Source organism: Colossoma macropomum, unplaced genomic scaffold (genome assembly GCF_904425465.1).
Source record: "Colossoma macropomum unplaced genomic scaffold, Colossoma_macropomum, whole genome shotgun sequence".
Lineage (NCBI taxonomy): Eukaryota > Metazoa > Chordata > Actinopteri > Characiformes > Serrasalmidae > Colossoma > Colossoma macropomum.
The window spans coordinates 28,569,874-28,593,871 of NW_023494806.1; the positions used below are offsets into that span (position 1 = coordinate 28,569,874).

The 23,998-nt window shown below is 41.1% G+C and overlaps 1 protein-coding gene across 1 annotated transcript; it reads right to left on the reverse strand.

Annotated features, from left to right (window-relative positions):
* Positions 1-10,743: 10,743 nt before the first annotated feature.
* Positions 10,744-18,724, reverse strand: LOC118827474 (galectin-8-like). Its single transcript, XM_036598841.1, has 8 exons — positions 18,451-18,724; positions 16,294-16,396; positions 16,041-16,209; positions 15,281-15,428; positions 13,229-13,331; positions 12,977-13,145; positions 12,359-12,509; positions 10,744-10,821 (listed from the first exon to the last, which is right to left on the reverse strand). Coding segments are annotated over exons 1-8 (1,119 nt in total). The 3' UTR covers positions 10,744-10,819.
* Positions 18,725-23,998: the final 5,274 nt, after the last annotated feature.

Below are 23,998 nucleotides of genomic sequence, written 5' to 3' on the forward strand. Positions count from 1 at the left end.
TTCAGCAGGGTGGCAGTGTCACCCCTCTCAGGTCAACAATATCGTATACAACATCAAAGGATCTCAGAGATAAAAGAAAAATATGTCATGAAGGCTGCATGCCAGAGATTTACTTTCATTTTGCCTAGAAGAGTACTGTTGTTCTGGTGACGAGTCAGTAACAAAGCTTCTGATTGGTTGACAAGTCAGGAACACAGCCTCTGATTGGTCTACAAATCAGAAACACAGCCTCTGATTGGTCTACAAGTCAGAAACACAGCCTCTGATTGGTCTACAAGTCAGAAACACAGCCTCTTCTTGGTTGACAAGTCAGGAACATGGTCTCTGATTGTTCTACAAATCAGGAACACAGCGTCTGATTGGTCGACAGACTCAACCCAAGACGTCAGTGGATGGCTAACAGTAATGCTAACAACAACAATAACTCTTTTCAACATGGAGTAATAGATTTATAATCACAGAAGGCCTTCAGTGAATTTGTCATTATGGATTTACTTTCCAAAGTCTTTAAAAGGACAGTGCAGTTCAAGGCTGGATTGCAAAGCTGCTGAAAGGGACACGATCGCACCAGAGCGCTCACTGAAACAGGGCAATGCTAGTTAGGAAAAAGGTAAATGAAGTCTGTGGCATGTAGAGATTTATTGTTTTACATATGATGTCCTTTGATGTCACATACAATATTTTTGACCTAAGAAGGTTAAGGTGTAATAGGGTGGGGGGCGGGGGGTGGTGGGGGGGTTGGGTGTGGAGAGGGGTTGAAGAGTTGTTCTGCTGATAGCCAAACATCTCTACCCTTAACGGCAAAGCGAGGCAGACCAGATGCACAGTAATGTTAACGTGGGGGGCGGGGTGCTTTGGGGTGTTGGAGAGTTGTTGGAGAGTCTCCCTTTATTGGCCCAAACAGCTGCCCCACAGTGCGGCAATGATGTCCAGCAAAGGAAATATTCCAGTTACGTTTCTAAAGGAAACAAGTTTTGGTGGACGGAGCTAAATGTTCATTATAGCTCTTAACTTTTAGAAAGTTAGACGTGAGTGGACGTGAAAAGTCAGTGCATGCCAGGATAAACCATATTGGTGTTGCCCAATAAATAAATAAATCAGTAAATAAATAAAAGCAGCTCCAGAACTGTAGCTTTACAGGAGATGGAAAAAACCCTCACTTCAAATGAAAGTTAATATAAAAAGGTTTTATTCCAAGTAATTTTGGAGCATTTCTATTGGTCCATTCATCATGAGATTTTCAAACAATGTAAAGAGCAGCTACAAAAGTGTAGGTGCTTGTTTTATTCTAACAGCTTTGATGTCTGATGTCTGTGTTTATTCTGACATGGAATGTGGACGGGAGTTTACAGCTGGAAGAGTAACAACACAGCAGAAACACAGTAAACAAATATAAATAAATATCTAAATAAACCTAAATATCTCTGTGGAATTGATCAGATTAATCATGATATAAAACCACCACATCATACTACAGTACATTAAAATGATAAACTAGTAAATGCTCCTCTGCACGTTCTCATGAACTTCTGGTGACCCCTCAGTGGTTATGGGGGGAGTTCAGAGCAGCTGATGGACGTTTCTCAATGTGATCTGAAACCAGCCGTACGTGCAGAAGGTCATCAGTCCACGACTCGTTCTTCTCTAAATTCAGTTTCAGCTCAGAGCAGCGACTGAATCAGCACTAAATCACTCTGATCTGCTTTCACTTTCAGATCACAACTACTGTTCCTTTCAGGCTCTCACTGTTCACTCTATTCCACCACTCAGACTCGGTTCACTGTCCACCTGAAGCTGCTCTGAGGTTCCGTTTACAGGAATAGAGTAGAAGTGTGTGCAGTCCTGCTCAAATTACATGCTGCTGTTGATTTTATTAATAAGCAAATAAACACAGTAAACACACTTCTGCACATTTCAGTACACAGTTACTGTTGATTTGCTGAATTTAACGTGCTTGAAACAATAAAAACATGACCTGTGCAGGAGTTACGGCGTTTTAAATATGGTAAACTTATTCACATCTTAGCATCAGCCGACTTTAACATTCATGGGCCTCATTCTCCAGCGACTCTTCTAGGCGTGTTCTTAAGTGTGTTGTTGAAAAAGGTCCTGAGAAAAAGTCTCCGTCAGATTCATGATGTGTTCTTGAAGCGCAGGACTGTTCTCACCTTTGTGCTGTGGAGTGTGTGTGGATGTGGCGCTGCTGGCCCACAGTCGCCACTGCAAACTGCTCAAGAGCCAATCACAGCTGGAGCGCAGAGTCAGCTGATCAACATCTGTGTGAGCTAACAAATCCTTCTCCTGTGATTTCTCTCCTTTGATGATGTGATGAAATACAGTCCTCGTCTCAGGTGAGTCTACATCACGAAAGAAACGTAAAGACTTTCATGAACAGCGTTTTGGCTTTATTTCATCATATCTTTATAATGTAATGTTAAGATCAACACGAACAGCTGAATATGAGCGTTACTGCTGCAGACCACGCTGTGATACCAGCTGCACCTTATTCTACAGTGCATGTGTAGGAGGTGTAAGACGTTTTGTTTTCATTTAATATAAATCTGTATCAGGTTAAATAGCTCATAAACAGCAACAACATGTTACCAGTCAGACCAGGCGAGTACTGTGTGTTTCCTGAGATATCGAGAACCTGTTCTCTTAGTTTGTCTCGGGGTTCTACATGGTGCCATCTCACTGAGAATGAACTGCCCAGATAGCAGATTTGATACGGCCCAAGCCTGGACCACATCCGGCCCACATACCGCATGGAATGATGACACAGGAGAGGGTCAGGTGAGGTCACCAGAACCCAGCCTGTTTACTGCATTGGAGGATCACATCTCAGCCACCTTTAAACCAGCACTGTCACAACTGACCCACCACTCAGAACCACTAAGACACAACAAACAGACCATTACAACAGCTTCCCTGCTGGGTGGGACTTCTACTGTCACACAGCACCACCAAACGCAAACAGGATCATGAACTCATGATCTCCTGATTACGAGGCAAACGAGCCTACTGCACCACTGAGACACCCCTGATCATACCACTTCATCTCCAAAATAAGCCCACATGCCCAAAATCACTACACTGTGACAAGATTTGTTTTAATTTACAGTAACGTGGTTCACTTAAAAGTTTCAGATAAGTGAACATCAGGGGAGTAAGGGCAGCTGTGGGCTGGAGGCTAGGGTACCAGCCTTGTGACCGGAAGGTCGCTGGCTCGATCCTCTGAGCCAACAGGACATCACTGAAGTGCAAGACACCTAACACCCATCCCTGGGTGCTGTGGATAGGGCTGGGAGAGTGTGCTTACTGCCCCCTAGTGTGTGTGTTTACAAGTACATTCAAAGTTTTACTGTTCTATTGATTTACTATTTGATGTTCAATGAACACAGATTTTAATCAGCCACAGATCATTTTAAACTAAATCTGAATTAAACTTAACATTAAAATTTAAACCCAACATTAGTCTTTGTTTAAATAACAGACAGAATGTCACACAGGACAAAATGTTTTAGGGTGGATTTGTTACAGTGTACAGTAACGTATATGACCCAGATCTGAATTTACACTATAAACCCCCACAGTCCTGTTAATCCTGGTCTAAAACATTAATGACTGTCGTGTAGATCTCATCAGCTCTGACAGTCTTTACCAGAAGAGGCTCAGGTCTGTTGTGGGCCATATGGGCATTTTTAATATGTGGGCCACTTTTGGTTCCGGTGCAGTGTGCAGGGCTGACCGTGGACCCGCAGTGCTGTACCTCAGCCAGGAGTGGCCCACATCCATCTTTTACAACATGTCACTCGGTGGTGTATTTCCATCTGTGCACAGCAGGGGGCAGTGTTGAGAACTCTTCATGTGTTCTGTGTGAGTGTAAAATGGCAGAAGCTTCATAACAGTCGCTCCGTAGCTCTGAGCAGAGTGAACTATTTCACAGCACAGCTTCTTTAAGAGAAGCTTTAACCCTTTGATAACTGGCACTTCAAATATTAAATGTTCTGTTTGTTCTGTTTAGTGTTTTATTTATGTCAGTTTCTCCTGATAAAGTCTATATTGTGTAGGCGTGTGTATCTGCAGTGTGCAGTGAGGAGGTTCTACACTGCGCCGTCTCACTGACAGTGAACTGTTCTGTCTTTTACAGCCCAGAGCGATAAATGAACGAGGTGACGGTTCTGGCGCCTCACACAGCGCAGGGTGGAGGCCGAGGCTCCCAGTTCCGAGCGTCCAGCAGGTTTATGCTGCACATGCAAACTATGGAGAACATCACCTACCATTTCTACACACTCACCTGTTACACATTAGCATACGGACAGGAGTGACATCACCGCTTACAGATATGCTAATGCTAAATTTGAGCGTTAGCCTGTTATGCTAGCAAACTAGTGCTTACAGATTGCGTAGCTTTGGGCTCTGTTAATGGTTACTGTGTTCTAGTGATGCTAATGGTAAATGTAAGTGTTAGCATGCTAGTCCTGCTACTGTTTGTGTAGCTCTGTTCTGCTCGTGCCAGTGTTTGGTTCTTTAGTGCTGGAGGACTCTTTTTGTGTGCCTGTTTACCTGGTAAACACTTTGGCACAGAACTTGTCCAGTACTTTTTGATTACATCACTGTGGTGGGGGGGCGTGGTCTAGCATCACCTGCGGGGTGGAGAGCCAATCACAGTGAACCTGCGGGTAATTAGCCAGTGCTTTGTACCTGTGTGGCATTTCTGGCAGCTTGTTTATGAGTTTCTTAATGACTAAATCTCTCTTTTCATAGATAAGAGGTCCCTGTGTGTTTAAATGAGGTTCTATTATTATCAGCAGTTTAATCACAGTGAAAGTGAAGTCATATTTCATATCAGTATGCTGCTATTACAGCATGCTAAGTATTGTCTTTATGTCACACAGTCTGGTCTGCTGAGGGAAAATGTCTCTGTGAATGTTTGTCAGCGCTGGCTTTTCAGACAATCAAGACACTTTGAAATTTATAATAGAGCAACATGTACAAACCCAGAGCTATGATTTACATACTATCAGTAAATGAAGAATATATGAAAAAAATCAATAAAAAAATAAAGTCTTATGTTGCTAAGTGTTTCTACAGCAAATAAACCCTTGAGTACTATTGAATTTGTCAATACTCTCTGATAAAACAGTGACATGAGCTTTAATAATGCACGTTATATTTCAATGTTTCATATCTTTATTCAATAAATGCAGCAAATATTTTTTCCATGCAGCTCTATGCAGCATTTCCTGTTCCTGTTTAGCCACTCAGTCCACAGCCATGCATCTATATTAAATAACTGTATGTAAAAGCTTTACTGTATGTATTTTCTAACATGACGTATTCAATTCCAGAAACAATATTCCTTTATTAAAGCAAAACCAGATGAGAAATCAGAATCTTAATCATATCAAAGGACAAAATGATGAAGTTTAATTAGTGATGAATAAACAGAAGAAATCCAGAAACGCTGCAAAGTCCTGCAAAAAAGAGAAGATAAAGTCAGAAGGAAAACAATCTGTATGAATAAAAATCAGACAGACCTCCTGTGCTGTGCTAATGTAGGCTGGATTAGTTTACACCTGAACATCTCACTCCACTCACCTGAACATCTCACTCCATTCCCCTGAACATCTCACTCCACTCACCTGAACATCTCACTCCATTCCCCTGAACATCTCACTTCAGCCACCTGAACATCTCACTCCAGCCAATTGAACATCTCACTCCATTCACCTGAACATCTCACTACCTTCACTTGCAAATCTCACTACCTTCACCTGAACACATACCTTGTACAACGGTGCTTTGTACAAGTACCTGTATAACATACCTGTATCTATGTAGACACCTTTCAGCAAAACATCTCTTTTGATGGACAGATTTCTTATCTGATTGAGGTCCTTCATGCGATGTTTAAATGTCAGTAAATGCCTGTTGTCAACATCCACACTGAATTCAGAGCTGGTGCACAAAATCTTGATCTGGAAAACAGTAGTTTGTTAAAGTATAAGGATCTTTATGAGGTCCTCATTTCAGTTTTTCAGTCTCATAACTGAAAATCATTTTGCAAAACACTAAAGCGCTTCAATGATCATGCAGCCAGTGGCGGAACACCACAACTTTTAGGTAATTTTATCCAAATTTACTTTATATTTGTTGTGTTTATGAAAGGAGACAGATGTTAGTGCAGCTAGCCTGGTTTAGCAAACGACTGAGGATGAACACTGAAGCAAAAAAGGCATAGTTAGCAAAATCAGCTAGTTTTAGCGAATTAGTGTAATGGTCCAGCCTGTGCCACCGGCCGCCAGCAGAGGGCAACAGCAGCGAGGTGCCACCAGTTCAGGGAAATCCAATTCCAAGAAGACCTCGGGCTGATTAGGTCCAACCCGGCACACCTGTGGACGCCTCTGCTTAAGGCCGTGGCTAACAGCAGCCTTTGTCACACTTTGTAGAGGGGTGACCAGTATGGTACTTAGCCCAGGTGGGTATTTAAACAAAAAGGAAAGGAAAGAGAAAAGAAAAGAAAAGAAAAGGAAAGATGGCTGGGGAAAAAAAGAGAAATTGCCCCAAAACAATAAGAGAGAACAATAAAAAGAGGGCTGAAAAGAATATATTGCCCTAAAACTACATAAAAGCCAAAAAGAAGCCTTGAACAAGAAACGACTCCAAGCCAAAAAAGGTGTTTGTTCCTCAAAGACAAACAGGTGAAACATAAAGCTGATCTTCCTCTCTTAATGTGAGGAATGTGTTTTGTTTTTGGAATATCTTTTCTTTCACTTTTCTAGCTCAGCTGATGTATAAACACGCTGCTTTCAGCGTCCTCTTTGTCTGCCTTTTCCCGCCATTTTTTCATTCCCATTCATTGCCGTGTGTTTCCCGTTTTCCCGCCCTCAGTGAACCGACACATCAAGTGTTCCACATCAACAGAGCAGGACTGTCTGTTCACAACACTCACCTCAAAAGGTTCTCCAGGTGTGAAAGGGAAGAAGGGAAGTTTTCTTTCCTCGGGTTCCCCAATCAGCTCCACTCTTGCTGTTCCTCACGACCACCTGCTTCCCTTCCTCATTGAAGCGAGGGTTGAAGTGGAAGGTGATGTCGCTTCCTTTAAAGAACTTGATGTCGATTCTAATGAGAGAAGAAGAGTTTAACTTTTATTAACCATTTTATTTTAGATTTGCAATTTTTCCTGTATTATTATTGAACTCGTACCTCTCAGCATTGTGTTTGACCTGTTCATGGATGGTGATGAGTGTCTGGATCTTCAGTCCTTCAGGCAGAACTTGGTCATATGGAACCTCTTGGCTGAAGTATCCTAGAAAGGAAAGCAGGAGAGTGAAGGGATGAAATGGATGAATGATTTAGTGAACCTAACGAGTCCTACATGCATCAGTCTCAGCAAACCTGTCGAGTTAATGACACTGAGCTTTCTTTTAACACTTCTTTAATAACGATACAGTCCTACAAGAATTCACCTGGACTGTACCCTGACTGCCCCGCGACCCAGAAGGATAAGCAGCTTAGAAAGTGTGTGTGTGTGTGTGTGTGTGTGTGTGTGTGTGTGTGTGTGTGTGTGTGTGTCCTGACTGGGTTATTCTGCACCAGCTGTCTCAGGATCTGGCAGGATTTCTATGAAAAACACTCAAACTCTTGCACAATTTCAATACTGTAATTAAATCAAGTGTTTAAGTTATGAATTTTTCAAATTTGCCCCATCAGATTTTCAACTGCATCTGAATTCTGCTTACTGAATGATTTGAAATGAACTGATCTCATTTTTAATCATTTTTCAAATTATTTGAGGTTTGGGAAGCAGCTTATAAAACTACAATAAACTCCAATTTTCATTATGTTTTAAATGTGTATACTTAAATTCTATTTGTTTGCTGAATTTTACATCTTGGAAAAAAACATAAAATGTTACCTGTGATTATGTTTCATATATACTACATTAAACCTGTATTTACCAAAAATTGACTGTGAAAATTGACTAAAAGTTTCAAAATTTTAATGCTAATAAAAAAAACACATTTATGTAAAAACAAATTTGAATACTTTATATTAGGCGTTTATGATTTAACCCTTTTTTGAACATATTTGACATAGTAAAATGATAAGTATATAAATGCTTTATTGTGACAAACCTTAATTCTGGGAATTATCAGATAACATTAAAGAGAAAGAAGTACAGAGACAACAACTGTCAGAAGCTTTTAGTGTTCAGATTTCTACAAAATGATAATAGTTTATGTTCAAATATGACACTGAACTTCCATTTCAGAAAACAAGAGAGAGAATATGAGAGTAATGCTTTTACACGTACAATAATATATCATATTTATCCATAATGATGGATAAACAGCAACTTGTAACACACTGATGTTACACCCAGACTCCAGCTGCCCCGTTCTCTGAGGTTCGTAAGCATCCATGTACTGTACATCTGTCCAATCATCTACTCACGCTGATATGAAAGAGGTGCATAAAGATCTCCTTGCTGAAGAAGAGAAGCTCATCTAAACAGACCAGACTCCGTTTACATTCACAAACAGCTCTGTAGCATTTACACTGTATTCAAAGCTTGTTTGGAGTATCTACCTCAGCACTGCCAATGGCAGGACAGTATAATAAAATAAACACATTTGGAAGCTCCATTCAGCAACTCCAAGATCACTGGAAGTGATTTAATGGCTCAGAAACTGACAATGTGAAACGTCCTCATTTGTTTCTGTTGATTTACCGTTTAAACCAATAAAAGACCACATATTTACATGGACACTGTTCTTATGTCATAGAATAAAGCCCAGTATTGCAGCAGTTTAATGTAGCCGACACGCCCAGCTCAGCACTGCGTGATAAAAGAAACAAATGTAGAGGTTTTATTATACTGGAAATGATTTTATGGCTCATTATTTTTATTGGGTCTTGATTATAACGTACTAAACCACCCAGGATCTGTTCATCGTTTTACCTAAATACACAGAACATCAACAGAACACAACACACAGTAAACCCATCAGATTCTGCTCCACGTAGCCTTCAGCTCATCAGGTAATGTCAAGTAAGGAAGATTTACGAATTCCAAAAGTATTTTGTATTGTTTAGTGTCATTAAAGTGGAGCTGCCGCAAATAGAAATGAAACCATTTATAAACAGGAACAGAAACCAGTTATAAATGAGGAAAAATGTAGTATTGATAAGGTCTGAAGTAAACCAGCACTGCAGGAACTGGATTTTATATTAAAATCATACAATTACAGCGCTGTAAAAGTCTGAAACTACCTTTTAATTCTTTTCCAGTCAAAAGACATGTTATTGGGTCATTCTACAGGAGCGTCCACTTTTGTGTCCCTAGTGTTTAGATATAAAACACATTTTTCTGCAATTTTATCCAAATAATCTATACATGACTATGGAATATATGAAAATGGCAACTCCTCACCAACTACTATCAATCCCAATGGATTGTGTGGACAAGGACAGAGGGCAGCATTACAACATGCACGACTGTTACATCTCAGAGACATGAAGCACAGCACCGCCACCGGACGTCCAGCTGACCATTCAGATTCTGACTCCTGGCAGTAATATGGTTTCTCCACAGTGTTCTGTCTTCTGTTTGGGTCTTCAGGCTTCTGACTGGCTGGTTCATGATTCCTCTGATGGTCTCCATCCACCTTGTAGCTGGTCGCCTTCCAAGCATTATGGTCTTTTCCAAAGAACCAGTTCCTCACAGAAAATGTTGGAAACGAGAGCTTTAGTTTGGGTGTCTGGGCTCTGAGTTAAAGGTGAGGCCTGATTTGCTCCAGGATCTGTTTGTTTGTTTTCTTTGTTGTCCAAGTTTCTCTCAAAAATTTAAGTTCAAAGGCATTTATATTTTGCTGTCTAGCATGTTTATCGTCCAGCTTTCACATTCATAAATAAGAAGAGAAGACCACAGTCTGGACACCTCTGATATTCGTTTGTAGAACCTCTGATATTCGTTTGTAGAAACAAATCGTTGCGATTGAACATCTTCACGCCTCAAGGTCTTTCATCCTCGTTGTGCTGAGTGCTGAACTGCGTGACCGTTTGATCTTTTGCTGTTAAGAAATGACCCGAGTAGGTAAAGCCGTCCACCGTGTCCACGTCTTCTCCAAGTAAGTGGTGTCGTCATAACCTCACTTTTTCATTTTGGACTGAAGGGCCTTCAGGACATTTTCCACTATGAGTGCTTTATCATTCGCACATTAAAGGTTATTGATGGTCCTTCCACCAATCTTATACTTTCAGCCTTCTAACAGAAACGGAGCAGCCGGTCAGTATACAGTCGGGCTTCTAAGAGAAACGGAGCAGCCGGTCTGCACACGGTCAGTCTTCTAAGCTGAACTACTCACTGATGATGGCATCACAGCTCGATGACGTCATGCTAGCTAGTCCCGCTATGTGTATCATGTTTGTAGCTTAAACAGTTCAGTTAATTTAATAAACAATGTACAGAATATTTTAAATATCTTTACAGAATAAATGCAACATTTTTTTTTGTTATGAAACTTTATTTCATGCTGTATCTCAGTTCCTGCTTAGCCACTCAGTCAGTATCCCATGCTCAGCCTGTATTTAGTAACTGTATGTAAAAGCTTTATTGTGTATATGTTGTAGAATGAAGTATTGAATTCTAGAAGTAATATTTCATCATCCAAGCAGAGACAGATGAGTAATCAGAATATGAATCATATCACAGTTTTACTACGAAAAAATGATCAGGTTTAATTAGTGATGAATAAACAGACGGAATCCAGAAATGCAGAAAAGTGTCGGCTGTTCGGCGCCAAAATAAAAGTCCTGCAAAACACAGAGAAAATAAAGTCAGAAGGAAAACTGGGTGTATGAATAAAAATCAGACAGACGTCCTGTGCTGGGCTAATGTAGGCTGGATTAGTTTACACCTGATCATTTCACTCCAAATGAACATCTCACTCCATTCACCTGAGCACCTCACTCCATTCACCTGAGCACCTCACTCCATTCACCTGAGCACCTCACTCCATTCACCTGAGCACCTCACTCCATTCACCTGAACACCTCACTCCATTCACCTGATCATCTCACTCCATTCACCTGATCATCTCACTCCAACTGAACATTTCACTCCAACTGAATATCTCCTCCATTCACCTGAACGCCTCACTCCATTCAGCTGATCATCTCACTCCATTCACCTGATCATCTCACTCCAACTGAACATTTCACTCCAACTGAATGTCTCCTCCATTCACCTGAACACCTCACTCCATTCACCTGATCATCACACTCGATTCACCTGAATGTCTCACTCCAGTCACCTGAACACCGCACTGCATTCACTTGATCATCTCACTTCATTCACCTGATCATCTCACTCCAACTGAACATTTCACTCCAACTGAACATCTCACTCCATTCAGCTGAACGTCTCACTCCATTCACCTGAACATCTCACTCCAAGTGAACATCTCACTCTGTTCACCTGAACATCTCACTCCATTCACCTGATCATCTCACTCCAATTGTACATCTCACTCCAGTCACTGGAACGTCTAAATCCATTCACTTGAACGCCTCACTCCATTCACCTGAATGTCTCACTCCAACTGCACATCTCACTCCAATCACCTGAACATCTCACTCCGATCACCTGAACATCTCACTCCAGTCACCTGATCATCTCACTCCAACTGAACATTTCACTCCAACTGAACATCTCAATCAAGTCACCTGAACATCTCACTCCAGTCACCTGAACATCTCACTCCATTCACCTGAACATCTCATTCCATCCACCTGAACATCTCAATCTAGTCACCTGAACATCTCACTCCAGTCACCTGGACACCTCATTCCATTCACCTGAACGCCTCACTGCATTCACCTGATCATCTCACTCCAACTGAACATTTCACTCCAATTGAACATCTCACTCCATTCACCTGAATGTCTCACTGCATTCCCCTGATCATCTCACTCAATTCACCTGAACGCCTCACTCTATTCACCTGAACATTTCACTCCAACTGAACATCTCACTCCAGTCACCTGAACATCTCAATCCATTCACCTGAATGTCTCACTCCATTCACCTGAACACCTCATTCCATTCACCTGAATGCCTCACTCCATTCACCTGAATGCCTCACTCCAGTCACCTGAACATCTTACTCCAGTCACCTGAACATCTCACTCCAACTGAATGTCTCACTCCAACTGAACATCTCACTCTAGTCACCTGAACATCACACTCCAGCCACCTGAACATCTCACTCCATTTAACATCTCACTCCCCCTGGAGTTCAGTGTCACTCCGCCTCTCATTTATCTGAACACATTAGAACAGAACACCTACATGGCTCCACCCTGACGGACGCAGCAATGACATCCTGCAAGATTGTGACCTTGTTTATCTTGGTGATGTCAGGCTGTCGACATTTGAAGTCCAGCAGGTGGGAACCGTTAACATCCACTTTGAACTCTTCGTTAGTGCAAACGATCTTCACCTGCAAAATCACACACTTATCAGTAAAACCCAGAAGAGACCGATGTGACAATGGCCCTGCACGAGACCATTAAATGACCATTTTTCAGTAAATCACATGTTGAGGAAAAATATTTGCTACAATAATTTTGTAAAATTGATTTTCTATAAAGGTTGCAGCCCCGATATGAATGTTTCTTTGTTCTTAGAAAGTTAGAAAGTTTCTCCATGTACAGTAAAACCCTCTGTGCCATGAAAACCTGAAGACTGTAATGATGGCCACTGTCCTGTGACCTCTGCTCTGGGGGATGTGTAAAGGGAAAGTTTCCAAATTCATCATAATGTATTAAACTCTGAAATCTTCCTCTCTGAGCTCATAAAAGCCTCCCTACAATGTGCTGATTCTCCTGTTATTACAGTTGTGCTGCTGGTCAGGCGTAACATGTGGTTTGTGATGAAACAAACTGAGAGTCAAATTTCAACACTCACCACAAAAGGTTTTCCCTGAGCAAACGGGAAGTGAAGAGTATCTGCTTCCTCAGCACCCCACTCACAGCCAATCAAACTGTTTCTTTTAATCATGTGACGCCCATCGTTCCCAAAACAGGGTTGAAAACGGAAGACTATATCATTGTCTTTCATCAGATCGATTGTGAACCTGAAAGAACGGAAACCTTCTGTTTTTTTACCCCAGCAAACATCAGGAGCGCAGTTTAAATGCTTATGTGTGATTTTTCTTACACTTTAGCGTTCGGCTTGACGTGTCCATGGATGGTGAGGGACATGTTCTCGTAGATTACGTCATCCAACCAGCGCGTACACACTGGAGACATCCAGAGAGGCTCTGGAAAAGAAGCTTCTCAGTAGGAGAGGTTTTACACACATTTACATACAGACCTCAGTTCTAAAGTTGTGACAGGAGCTAATTGAGACGAGGTGTGTTGTTAAATGTTCAGAAAACAAGGGGTGATGTCATAATACTTGGGTGTAAAAGGAGCATCCAGGAAGGGCAGAGTCTGTTACGAGCAAGTAGGGGTCAAAAAAATAACACACAAAAAATCCAACTGTTTAAGAAAAACGTTCCTCAACCTGCACCTGAAAGGATTTTAGCTGTTCAGCTACTCTACAGTGCAATGTATCATAAACGATTCAGGGAATGTGTAGAAATCTGTATCTGTAAAAGAAAAGGCCGGAAACCAAAACTGAATGCCAGTGACCTTCAACTACAGGTCTGCACAAGGTGGGTTCACCTGGTGGTCCCGCAAGATCTCTTAAACAATTTGCGGGCAGGATTCATTTTGAGGCACCACGGCCATTGCAGGTAAACAGCCAACAGGTCGCAGCTTGTGCCCGGGGGGGTGGGGGGGGCGGGTTGAGTATTATGGCTTGGTGGGTCAGACATGGACCTTTTATTGGCTGATGGGCAGGCAGCAAATGAGCTACAGAGAATCACAAGCAGCAAAACACACGACGTTACAGAACATCCAGTAAATAACTTACTGATTTTTTTCATGACAGTCATTTTTGGCTTTGCCTCAGAAAGTTTTGACTTTAATTTCCACTGACTTAAACATGTTGTAGAGGAATTAGCTAATAATGTAATGAATGGATAAAAATGATGTTGACAAAAATGTTGACAGTGACATCACGTGATGCAAAGACTATAGACATAGCCCAAAGTAGGTGGGTGCAGGTGGGCATGATATGTAGTTGAAGTGTGGGTACAGGCAAAAATGATGTTAGGTTTTGTGGGTGGACGTGAACAAAAACAATACCAGACTTTGTGGGTACAGGCAGATGTCAACAGTGGTTGAATCAGGTAGGTGCAGGCATTAATAATCAGGCTGGTGCAGGCGTCTTCCTTCTACCCCTCAGACAGCACTGCATTAAAAATGGGCCTGTTTCTGTGATGGAGATCACCATATGGGCTCGAGAATACACAATGCCACTAAACACCACCTGTCGCTCCATCCACAAATGCAGGTTAAGACTGTACTCAGCACAGCGGAAGTCAAATAACAACGTCCAGAAACACCGTCAACTTCTCTGGGCTCTGAAATGGACTGATGCTCAGTGGAAACGTTTATTGTGGTCTGACCAGTCAAACGTTCAGGAAACCTGCACATCTGTGAAAGCACCATTAACTCTAAACACATTTTGGAGCAAAATATGCTGCCTTTAGGTGGCGTCTTTTTCAGGAATGTCCATGTTTACTTCAACATGACACACCAAGAAACATTCTGCATGTGTTACAGCAGCATGCAAAAAAAATATATATTTTCAAAACTGGATCAGTTTGTGTCCCCAAACGATTATTGGGTGCTGTTAAAATAGAAGGTGGGGGTCTTAGTGGGTTATAGTTGAAGTTGAAAGCAGTAAATAAACATTATATTAATGCTAAATGCTAAAAGAACGTCAGTGGGTCTAGTCTAAAAAAACACAGGCAAAGCTGTGAATGAACATCATTTTAAAGTAATACAAAATATTAAATTCCCCATCTCCCCAACCCCCCTCCCCAAAATGTAGCCAGTCAGCAAAGACATGTTTGGTGTCTGAAGTTCACTTCTTTAGTTTTAACACTGGAGCTACGAGGCTAATGTGGCTAACAAGTCATGGAACCTTATACTCCACCAACTAGAGCAATACTACAGTTATAGTTACATAACGTGCTGAATTGTGAGCTGGTCACTGGGTTTGGTGACGACCTCACATGGTTTGTAAACACCTACATTCAGATGTAGAATTTGTTCTGAGAATCTCATCATAGAGAAGGCGCTGTGTACAAGTACATACCTGGATCTATGTGGACAGACTTCAGGAAAACATCATGGATGGACAGTTTTCTTATCTGAGCGAGGTCCGTAATGCGGTGTCTGTATGTCAGCAAGTGATTGTTGTCAACGTCCACACTGTATTCAGAGCTGGTGCACAAAATCTTGATCTGAAAAACATTTAATCAGTTAACTCTGAAGATCTGTGTGAGGATCCACAGTTCAGCTCCTCACTCTCATAACAACAGATATTACATGTTATAACAAGTCATGGCAGATTCTGAATAATTAATGATTCCATGTTTTGACTTAAAAAAGTAAGTAACCTGGTTACCTTAAACATTTCAGCTCATTGAACTTCTAATAGTAAGTTAACAAAACAGTAATGTGTTACATTCTGTTTACTTATTATTTGAAGTTCAATCAACTCAAAGTTTTAAGGTAACCAGGTTAAAAATGGAATCATTTTTACTGTGTAATAGATACTGAATAATTCACAGTAGACTGTAATAGCCTAGACTGTGGCTGGAAAACCTGCTAGGCCTCTCTCAGCCACCAGAGGGAGGCAAAGAGCTGCTCAGTGATCAAGGACGACCTGCAGGGCCTGTGCCTGCCCTACTGACGGTGAGCTCTCTCAGTTCTTCATGCTCAGTCTTGGATTCTCTTTGACACCAGGTCGGCCGGTAATCTGGTGATGGCTTCTGAGGGTCCTCTCAGGCCTCCTGCTGTCTCAAGACCCCTCAAGCATGTCTCTTGGGGTGTCTCTGCCTCTAAACACTCACCTCAAAAGGTTTTCCAGGTGTGAAAGGGAAGAATGGAAGTTCCCTTTCCTCGGTTCCCCACGTATCTCCAATCCTGGTGTTCCTCACAACCACCTGCTTCCCTTCCTCATTGAAGCGAGGGTTGAAGTGGAAGGCGATGTCGCCGTCTTTCCAGAGGTTGATGTGGAATCTAATGGGAGAGACGACAACATGCTTTTGGGAGGCTGTTTCACTTTTATCAGCCATTTTTCTTGTGGTTTTATTGAACTCGTACCTCTCAGCATTGTGTTTGATCTGTCCACGGATGGTGATGAGTATTTGGTTCTTCAGTCCTTCAAGCAGAACCTGCTCATATGGAACTTCTGGGCTGAAGTATCCTAGAAAGGAAAGCAGGAGAGTGAAGGGATGAAATGGATGAATGATTTAGTGAACCTAACGAGTCCTACATGCATCATTCTTAGCAAACCTGTCGAGTTAATGACACTGAGCTTTCTTTTAACACTTCCTTTATAAAGATACAGTCCTACAAGAATTCACATGGACTGTAATCTCTTCTTAGTCCTCTGATTTGACCCCTGAGTGACCCTGACTGGGTTATTCTGCACCAGTTCACCCAAGATCTGGCAGGATTTCCACGAAAAACATTCAAACACTGTTTAACTGAGGCAGCCGTGCAAAATGTCAGTGCTGTGATAAAATCAGCTTTCAGTCATGATTTTTTAAAGTTTGCACCATCAGGTTCTGAACTGCATCTGCAGAACGTTTGAACTGATCTCACTTTTCAAATGATTTAAAAATAAATCAGGTTTTTGTGCAAAAATGTAGTTTGAATAGGCTTCACTACTAAAAATGCATTTTGTTGACCTGTTTGATCTGCAGTTCTACTTCCTGAAAAGAACAGTTATAAGTCATTAATATGCACAGATGCTGTATTTCAGTTCATGGATTATTTTCAGCAGAAGATGTTTGACTATCAAGCTCATTATAAATGACCTTAAACTGGTGAATGTCCTAAAGTTTTCAGGGCTCCTGCCACTAGAGGGGGCGCTAGAGGCCGAGTGTTGTGTTCAGAAACAGAACAGCAATTTAGATGATTCACTGGAGCTTTGCCTGATATTTAAATGAGCATTTCGCTTAGCATGATCCAATTTGATTGATCATCATTTAAATGCTAAAGTAAATAATCTAAATGTTTGATATTTTAGTTTCAGTATGGAATGTGACTCATTCTTAAACTGACTATGGTCACACTTTATGTGGATGGTCCCCTATAGACGCTCTACAGCTACTTAAATCATTAACAAACTTTCTGGTGATCCTCAGTTGATTATCAACAACATTATGGGTAGTGTTAGGGTTAGGAGTAGATGTGGGTTTATCCTTGAGGTTAAGCTGAGGGTTAGGTTTAGGGTTTAGGGATAGATTTAATAAACTCTTTCACATGACTTTAATGGGTATTTAGTTGAATGTTATTGAAGGCAGACTGAGCATTTACAAAGCATCTATAGTGAACCATCTAAGTTACATTCAACTTCAAGCTCAGTGGCATTTAATGACTGTTCAGTTGAATGTTACTTATTTAAATATAAATATTAATAAATATAAATATTAATATTAAATATTTAATAAATTTACAAAGAATCTACAGTGGACCATCCAAATAAAGTGTTACCCTGATTATTATTAAATATCTGTTTGTCAGGGTGTGATTGATCATCAGATCAGAAGATGAAAGATTCCAGTGTCAGTGCTGAAGTAAGAGATCTGAATGTCTGATGTTTGTATAGAGGTAAACACACTGAATGACCTGAATGACCCTGTAATTATTTTTTAAAATTATCTAGGTCCTTTTTGAAGGTTCCTCTTACAAAAAGTTAAAAAGAAAATAGCATATCTTCATTTTTACACATTTTGAGATAAATGTTCATGTCCAGTAATCTGGACGTTTGGACTCAGTAAATGATGCTCTGATTAGTATAAAAGACGTCTGCATTATAAAATACAACCATTCAGGACTTTTACTTTGTTAAAAGTCAAATCTAATGTGTGTTTAGGAGTGACAGTAGATGATCTATGATTTTAGTACTGTTTTAACTGGCTTCAGTGGATTTCACTGTCCAGTATACTGACCGTTGGCTTTTGAAAAAGGTTTTGAAAAATGAACATATTTATTATCATCGATAAAACAAACCCAAACAAGAACTGAACATTTCCTGCATTTTAGAAATGATGTATAATAATAATAAATATGTGTATTTTAAATGTCCAGTACGCTGGACACTGAGTATTATATGTTTAATAGCCAATAAAATAATCAGTGTATTACGTTATTTAATATGCAGCAGAGAGCGTATTTCATAACGGGGCATCATTCGTTCTTTATTAGTGTCCAGTCTCTGGACTGAGGAGGACGATGTAAAAGCACTGTTACCTTTAATTCCAGACAAGCTTTGGGCCAGAAGGTTCTGGTTCATCATCTTCAGAATGATCTCACAAATCTCCACAGCATCTTTCTCTCCGTAGACCTGCACCATCTGACCCACCGTCACCTTCACCACGGCGTGGTCCAGCGTGGACTTGGACACAGCAGGAGAGTCGTCCCTCACGCCCTGGACCAGGTGTGTCTGGAACTTCACCACATCTTCAGAGTTCAGGTTTTCCAGGACTTTCAGCAGAACATCAGGGACTTTGGAATCTGGGGCCATTTGGAATCTGCATGAAAGGAAATGCATAAAATGCAGTTTAGTGAAGTTACTCTGCTTTCAGGAGACACTGGCTGCCAAACTGTGAGCATCACAGCACCCCCTACAGGACAGGAGTGGATTTCTTAAGAGCACAACCAGGAATCACCAAACATTCCTTATATTTGGACCTGCAGTCTTCTGCTTATCACTGGGCTCCTGACCACACCATGCTTAATTCTTCACCATATTAATATTAAATCTCTATTCTGAGTTCAGAATTATCATCTCTACTCCACTGAAACTCCTCCTCCTGAGTTATTCCACACCGACTCACCAGGGACCTGCCAGGTCACGTCATGGATTTCCATACAAACAATCAGGAAATCTACTGCCTACATTTGGGGATTTGGAGCCCTCTCTGGTGAAACTGTGTAAGTGCAAGGACTCTTTCTGTCCATCAGTCTGCTGCACATCACCAAGTGGTGAATCTGGGAACTTGGGTGGGTCTTTCTAGGTGCCTCCATGTCCAACAAGGGATTTACACTGGTAGGAGATAGTAGCTGTAGGAGTCTAACCCAAGGACTCTCAATGATGATGATAACACGAGTCTTCTGAGTTTATATGGAATGTTGATGATGGAAAATAGTGGAAAATCTGAAATAATACGTTTTCTTTGGGGACTATTTTGCCTCACAGCGCCCTGCATGTATCCCTCCACCATGAATGGAGTTTAAGTTCTCTAAACTATCATAAAACAGTGTCTCAGTCATCAGGCAGTGAATTCATAACCATTTCATGTAGGAACTTTCTGTGAGGAGCTTTTAGAGGTGGACGTCTGGTTCCTGTCACCACCACTGTGAACAGTTCTGACTCGGTAAGTTTATCTAGAACAGAGCGTTTCACACCAAACCGCTCTGAATGACTCTGTTTACATCTTAACCACTTAACCGATTATGTACCACAGCACCTGATCAATGAATATTCACTTTAATATAATTATTTTACCTTGCATTGCATATAGATTTATTAATCATTATAATATAATGATTAATAAGAGAACACACTCTAACCAAAGAACCACAACCAGCAACATAAAACAGGAACATAAACAGTCCCCTTTCACGTCCCATGAGCCTCTGTGAATGATGTTTTATTAGCAAAGCTGCTACAGTCATTAGAGTCAGCCGCCTCAATGTGAATAGAGTCATATTTACACATGAACACACCTGCATTCACTCTTACTGTCTGGGTCACATTAAAATACTGTAGCGTTTTATTACTGCACCAACCTGTCTTACCTGAATGTCTTCCCTCGGTGAGCAGTGCACGCTGGGTATGAATGCAGCAGTGGGGTAGTCCCAGTACAGGTTCTCTCTCCACCTGCATATATATAAGAACTCCTGATATCTGGACCATTTACATCTGCTTACTTAACAAAATGCCCACAAACATGCCAGGCTTGGTTAGAGGTCTGTACGCTGCCCTGAATGCAAAGACGCATGTGGTTTAATCACAGTGTAACCGGCTGATCAGCCGGACATCAGAAATATTAGGCACATTTGCATCCTGTGCGCTGGGTTGATACTGCAGTGAAGACGACAGCTGAGACAGATCTGGATGCAAATACTGCGACACTTTTTTATAATTATCATGATGTGACAGCAGCTGGGGACGCAAAGAAGAGCCGAGAGCATCAACAGGTCCTCAGTGTGGGACACAAATCAAACAAGACAAGAGGAAAACAAACAAGGAACTGCTGAGGAGCAGCGAAGGGGGACTTTTACACAGACAGAGGCTGACCGAGGCATTCAAATGTGTAGGAAATGGGACTCATTCTGAAATGTTTAATGAGCTGAAATAACAGACAGAATCATTCGCAGAGAACAGACAGAGCACCTTTCAGACACAGTGGCAGTTAAAAGAGCGTCACACAAACAGAAAGAGAACAGCATTAGATAATAACGCAGTTTAGAACGTTCCTGAGATCCAGCACCTCAGAAAGGCCTTCACAGGGTCGAGTCATTCGCAGCAGCCTCAGTGAGGAAGAGCGTCACCGCTGAACAGCAGCCGTACCTGATGATCAGTCCTCGGATAGCCAGGCTAGCAAAACATACCCTGCACTTCATTTAGAGAACAAAGGAAAAGAACAGGAGGAACATTCTTACACTAACAGAGAGATATTTACCCCAATCACACACTCACTGACCGTATATATGAGATAATGATATATACACGCATTGACTGTATGTGTTATCTATCATACATACACTCGTTGACTATATATATCATATATACACTCACTGACTGTATACATGAGATATATGGTCTATGCTTATTGACTGTATATGTTATATATCACATATATACTCATTGACTGTATATATGAGATATATGGTATGTATGATATATACACTCATTGACTGTATATATGATAGATATGATATATACCCTCACTGGGTAAACTGAACCTGAGGAATATTGTTTAATTAGCCCAACAATCATGAATAATATCACAGAATTGTTTTGTAGATTTTCATGAGAAGAATTATTGTTATGGTGATTATTTTTCTGCAGAAACAAAAAGTACAAAATTAGACCTTTTTAAGACGTTTAGATGTGATTTAAAACGCGCTTCTTTAGCTGTAGGTTCTGTAGTATAAGAGATAAAAGGTTATTTATAGGATTATATCGTTATTTATGAAGATAAAAACTAGAAAATGACTTTTTCAGTAGTGAAATATTCTCCTTTTAGCCCTTCACCTCTAATTCTAGAGTATAATAACCACTGTACATACTGTAATAATCTTACTGTGTATAACACTTTTTTCTGAAAGGTGTTGACTGTGAATTAAGAACAGAGCTAATTAAGATCATAACCGTAATAAAAAACCCTGTATGATTTTTTTTTAAATCGTATATGTTAATAAATACTGTGTAATATCAGAAAACAAGGTACTGAACTGTCACAGAGGTGGAACCCTCAAGGTCCGTCTACTGTACCTTCAGTTATGGATCATAATTGTACGTATTCCAGAGTTATTGTATGTTTTAATCCAGCCCTGCTGTTCTGACTCCAGGGCTTTTATTTTATTGTTCTGTTTAAATATTAGGTTATAAACAGTGACAGAGACATTCGTCTCCCCTGAGAGAGACTTAGTTAAAGATCACAGTTCGACCTTGAAGCTGTTGATGGACCTTTGAGGGAACATTTACACTGTTTGTACCTTCATGAACAAAACTGTTCCTCTAATTCTGACGGTGTTTGAATCAAAAACAAACCATTATGATCCAGAATATCAGACTCAGTGATGACAGTTAGAGCTGCATCACTGCAGTTCATCACTCTGAAGCGCTTTTTCAGAAGCACACGTGACTCTAAACGAACAGGACTTCTGTGGCAGGAGGAGGAGACACGTCTCGTTAAAGAGTCTCGTTAAAGAGTCTTGTTAAAGAGTCTTGTTAAAGAGTCTCGTTAAAGAGTCTCGTCAAAGACTCTCCTACTGCTACTGCTACTGAGAGCTGATTGGTTAGCATTACTGCTACTGAGAGCTGATTGGTTAGCATTACTGCCACTGAGAGCTGATTGGTTAGCATTACTGCTACTGAGCACTGATTGGTTAGCTTTACTGCTACCGAGTGCTGATTGGTTAGCGTTACTGCTACTGAGCGCTGATTGGTTAGCGTTACTGATACTGAGAGCAGAAAAGGGTTCTGCTAATGTTACAAGCTTAACATCATCACAATGGAAGGACCCTTTTTGGTGCTATTTAGAACCATTTTCAAAAACATTCTGTGTAGAACCATATAAAACACATTCTCCATCTATCTGAAGAACCATTTCACCATGCAAAGAACCACTGTTCTATATTGAACTCATGGCTCCAAATGGAACTATTTTCTTTACTAAAGAACCTTTGAAAAAAGTGTAGCACTTCCAGTTTGTTGTTAACCTGTGTTTTGAATGCAGACAGCAGGGGGCGCTCTGTCCACTTTGCTCTGTATGTATGTTAGTATGCTGAGCGCTGCTGGGGTGAATCAGTGCTGCTATGCTGTTACTGATTAGCCATAAATCACTTGGTCTCTTAATAAAGCTGTGGCTAGTTCAGGTCCAGAGAGAAAAATCCACCCCAGGGTTTGGTTCCAGCTGCCTGCACAGCTTGTTTGCTCTGACTAGGGAAGGCAGTGTGGTGAAACTAAATCCTGGGGTGGAGTTTTTTGACCCACTGCTGCTTTAATCCTGCTGCAGCGCTCTATCAGAACCCTGATAGTCCTGATTGGACGCAGCTGTTCCAGACTGAAGCAGACGCTCACCGAGGCCGAATGCCGCTCGCCCCCTCCCCCCGGCCCCCCTGCTGTGTCCATTGTGTTCAGTGTGTTGATGAGTGTCAGTCTGAGCACGTGCTGGGTCTGTGTGTGTCTAATTGAGTGGACATATGGCTGAGGGGCGGGTCAGAACCCCACTGATAATAGATCTGATTCACAGACAGGGCCTGAGGGCTGACCCGAGGACTTCACTGTCTAAACACAGACTCCTCAGTCACTCCAGCTGAGCCCTGGACTATAAACCTCTGAGACCCTCCGGTGGTCAGTAAACACCGCTCCGGTCAGTTCACTGTGCTACTCAGACACTGCCAGCGTTTCACTTTACAGTCAAACAGTAACATTAATCACATACATCATTTTGTCAACACTGATGAAGCAGATCTGCGTTTTTCTGAGTGCCGGTAATAATTACGCTGTTGTTTTTCTCAGTTTGGTATCAGCAGTAAAGGCTTGAACTTTACTGACAGACAGAACTTCAGTACAGTAGGTGGCGCTGCGCTGTCTCTGTTGGTCTATGCTGGTTTTTGTAGCAGGTTCTCTAGATGAAGAGGCAAAAGAACTGCAGCTAGCATTAGTTATATTTAGCAGGCAACATTAGCTATCTGCACTTAGCGGAGTTAACTAGCATTAGCTGTTTGTAATAGGCAGAGTTAGCTACTTTCAGTTAGCAAAATCAGCTAGCATGGGCCATTTTAAATAGGCAGAGCTATTGTTAGCTATTCTCAGTTAGCAGAATTAAATGGTATTAGCTATAATCAATAAGCAGAGTTAGTTATTGTTAGCTGTTTTCAGTTAGCAGAGTTAGCTAGCATTTTAATTGATTTGAACTGTTTTGCCCATATTTCACTCGTGAGAACTTCACTCACATTCAGCAGGAATGATACTGCTGTCACAATAAGAGTCCCGTATGATTCCACTGTTTAAATTAAAGTGTATTTGATTTAATTGAACAATAAAAATAAGTATTAAACA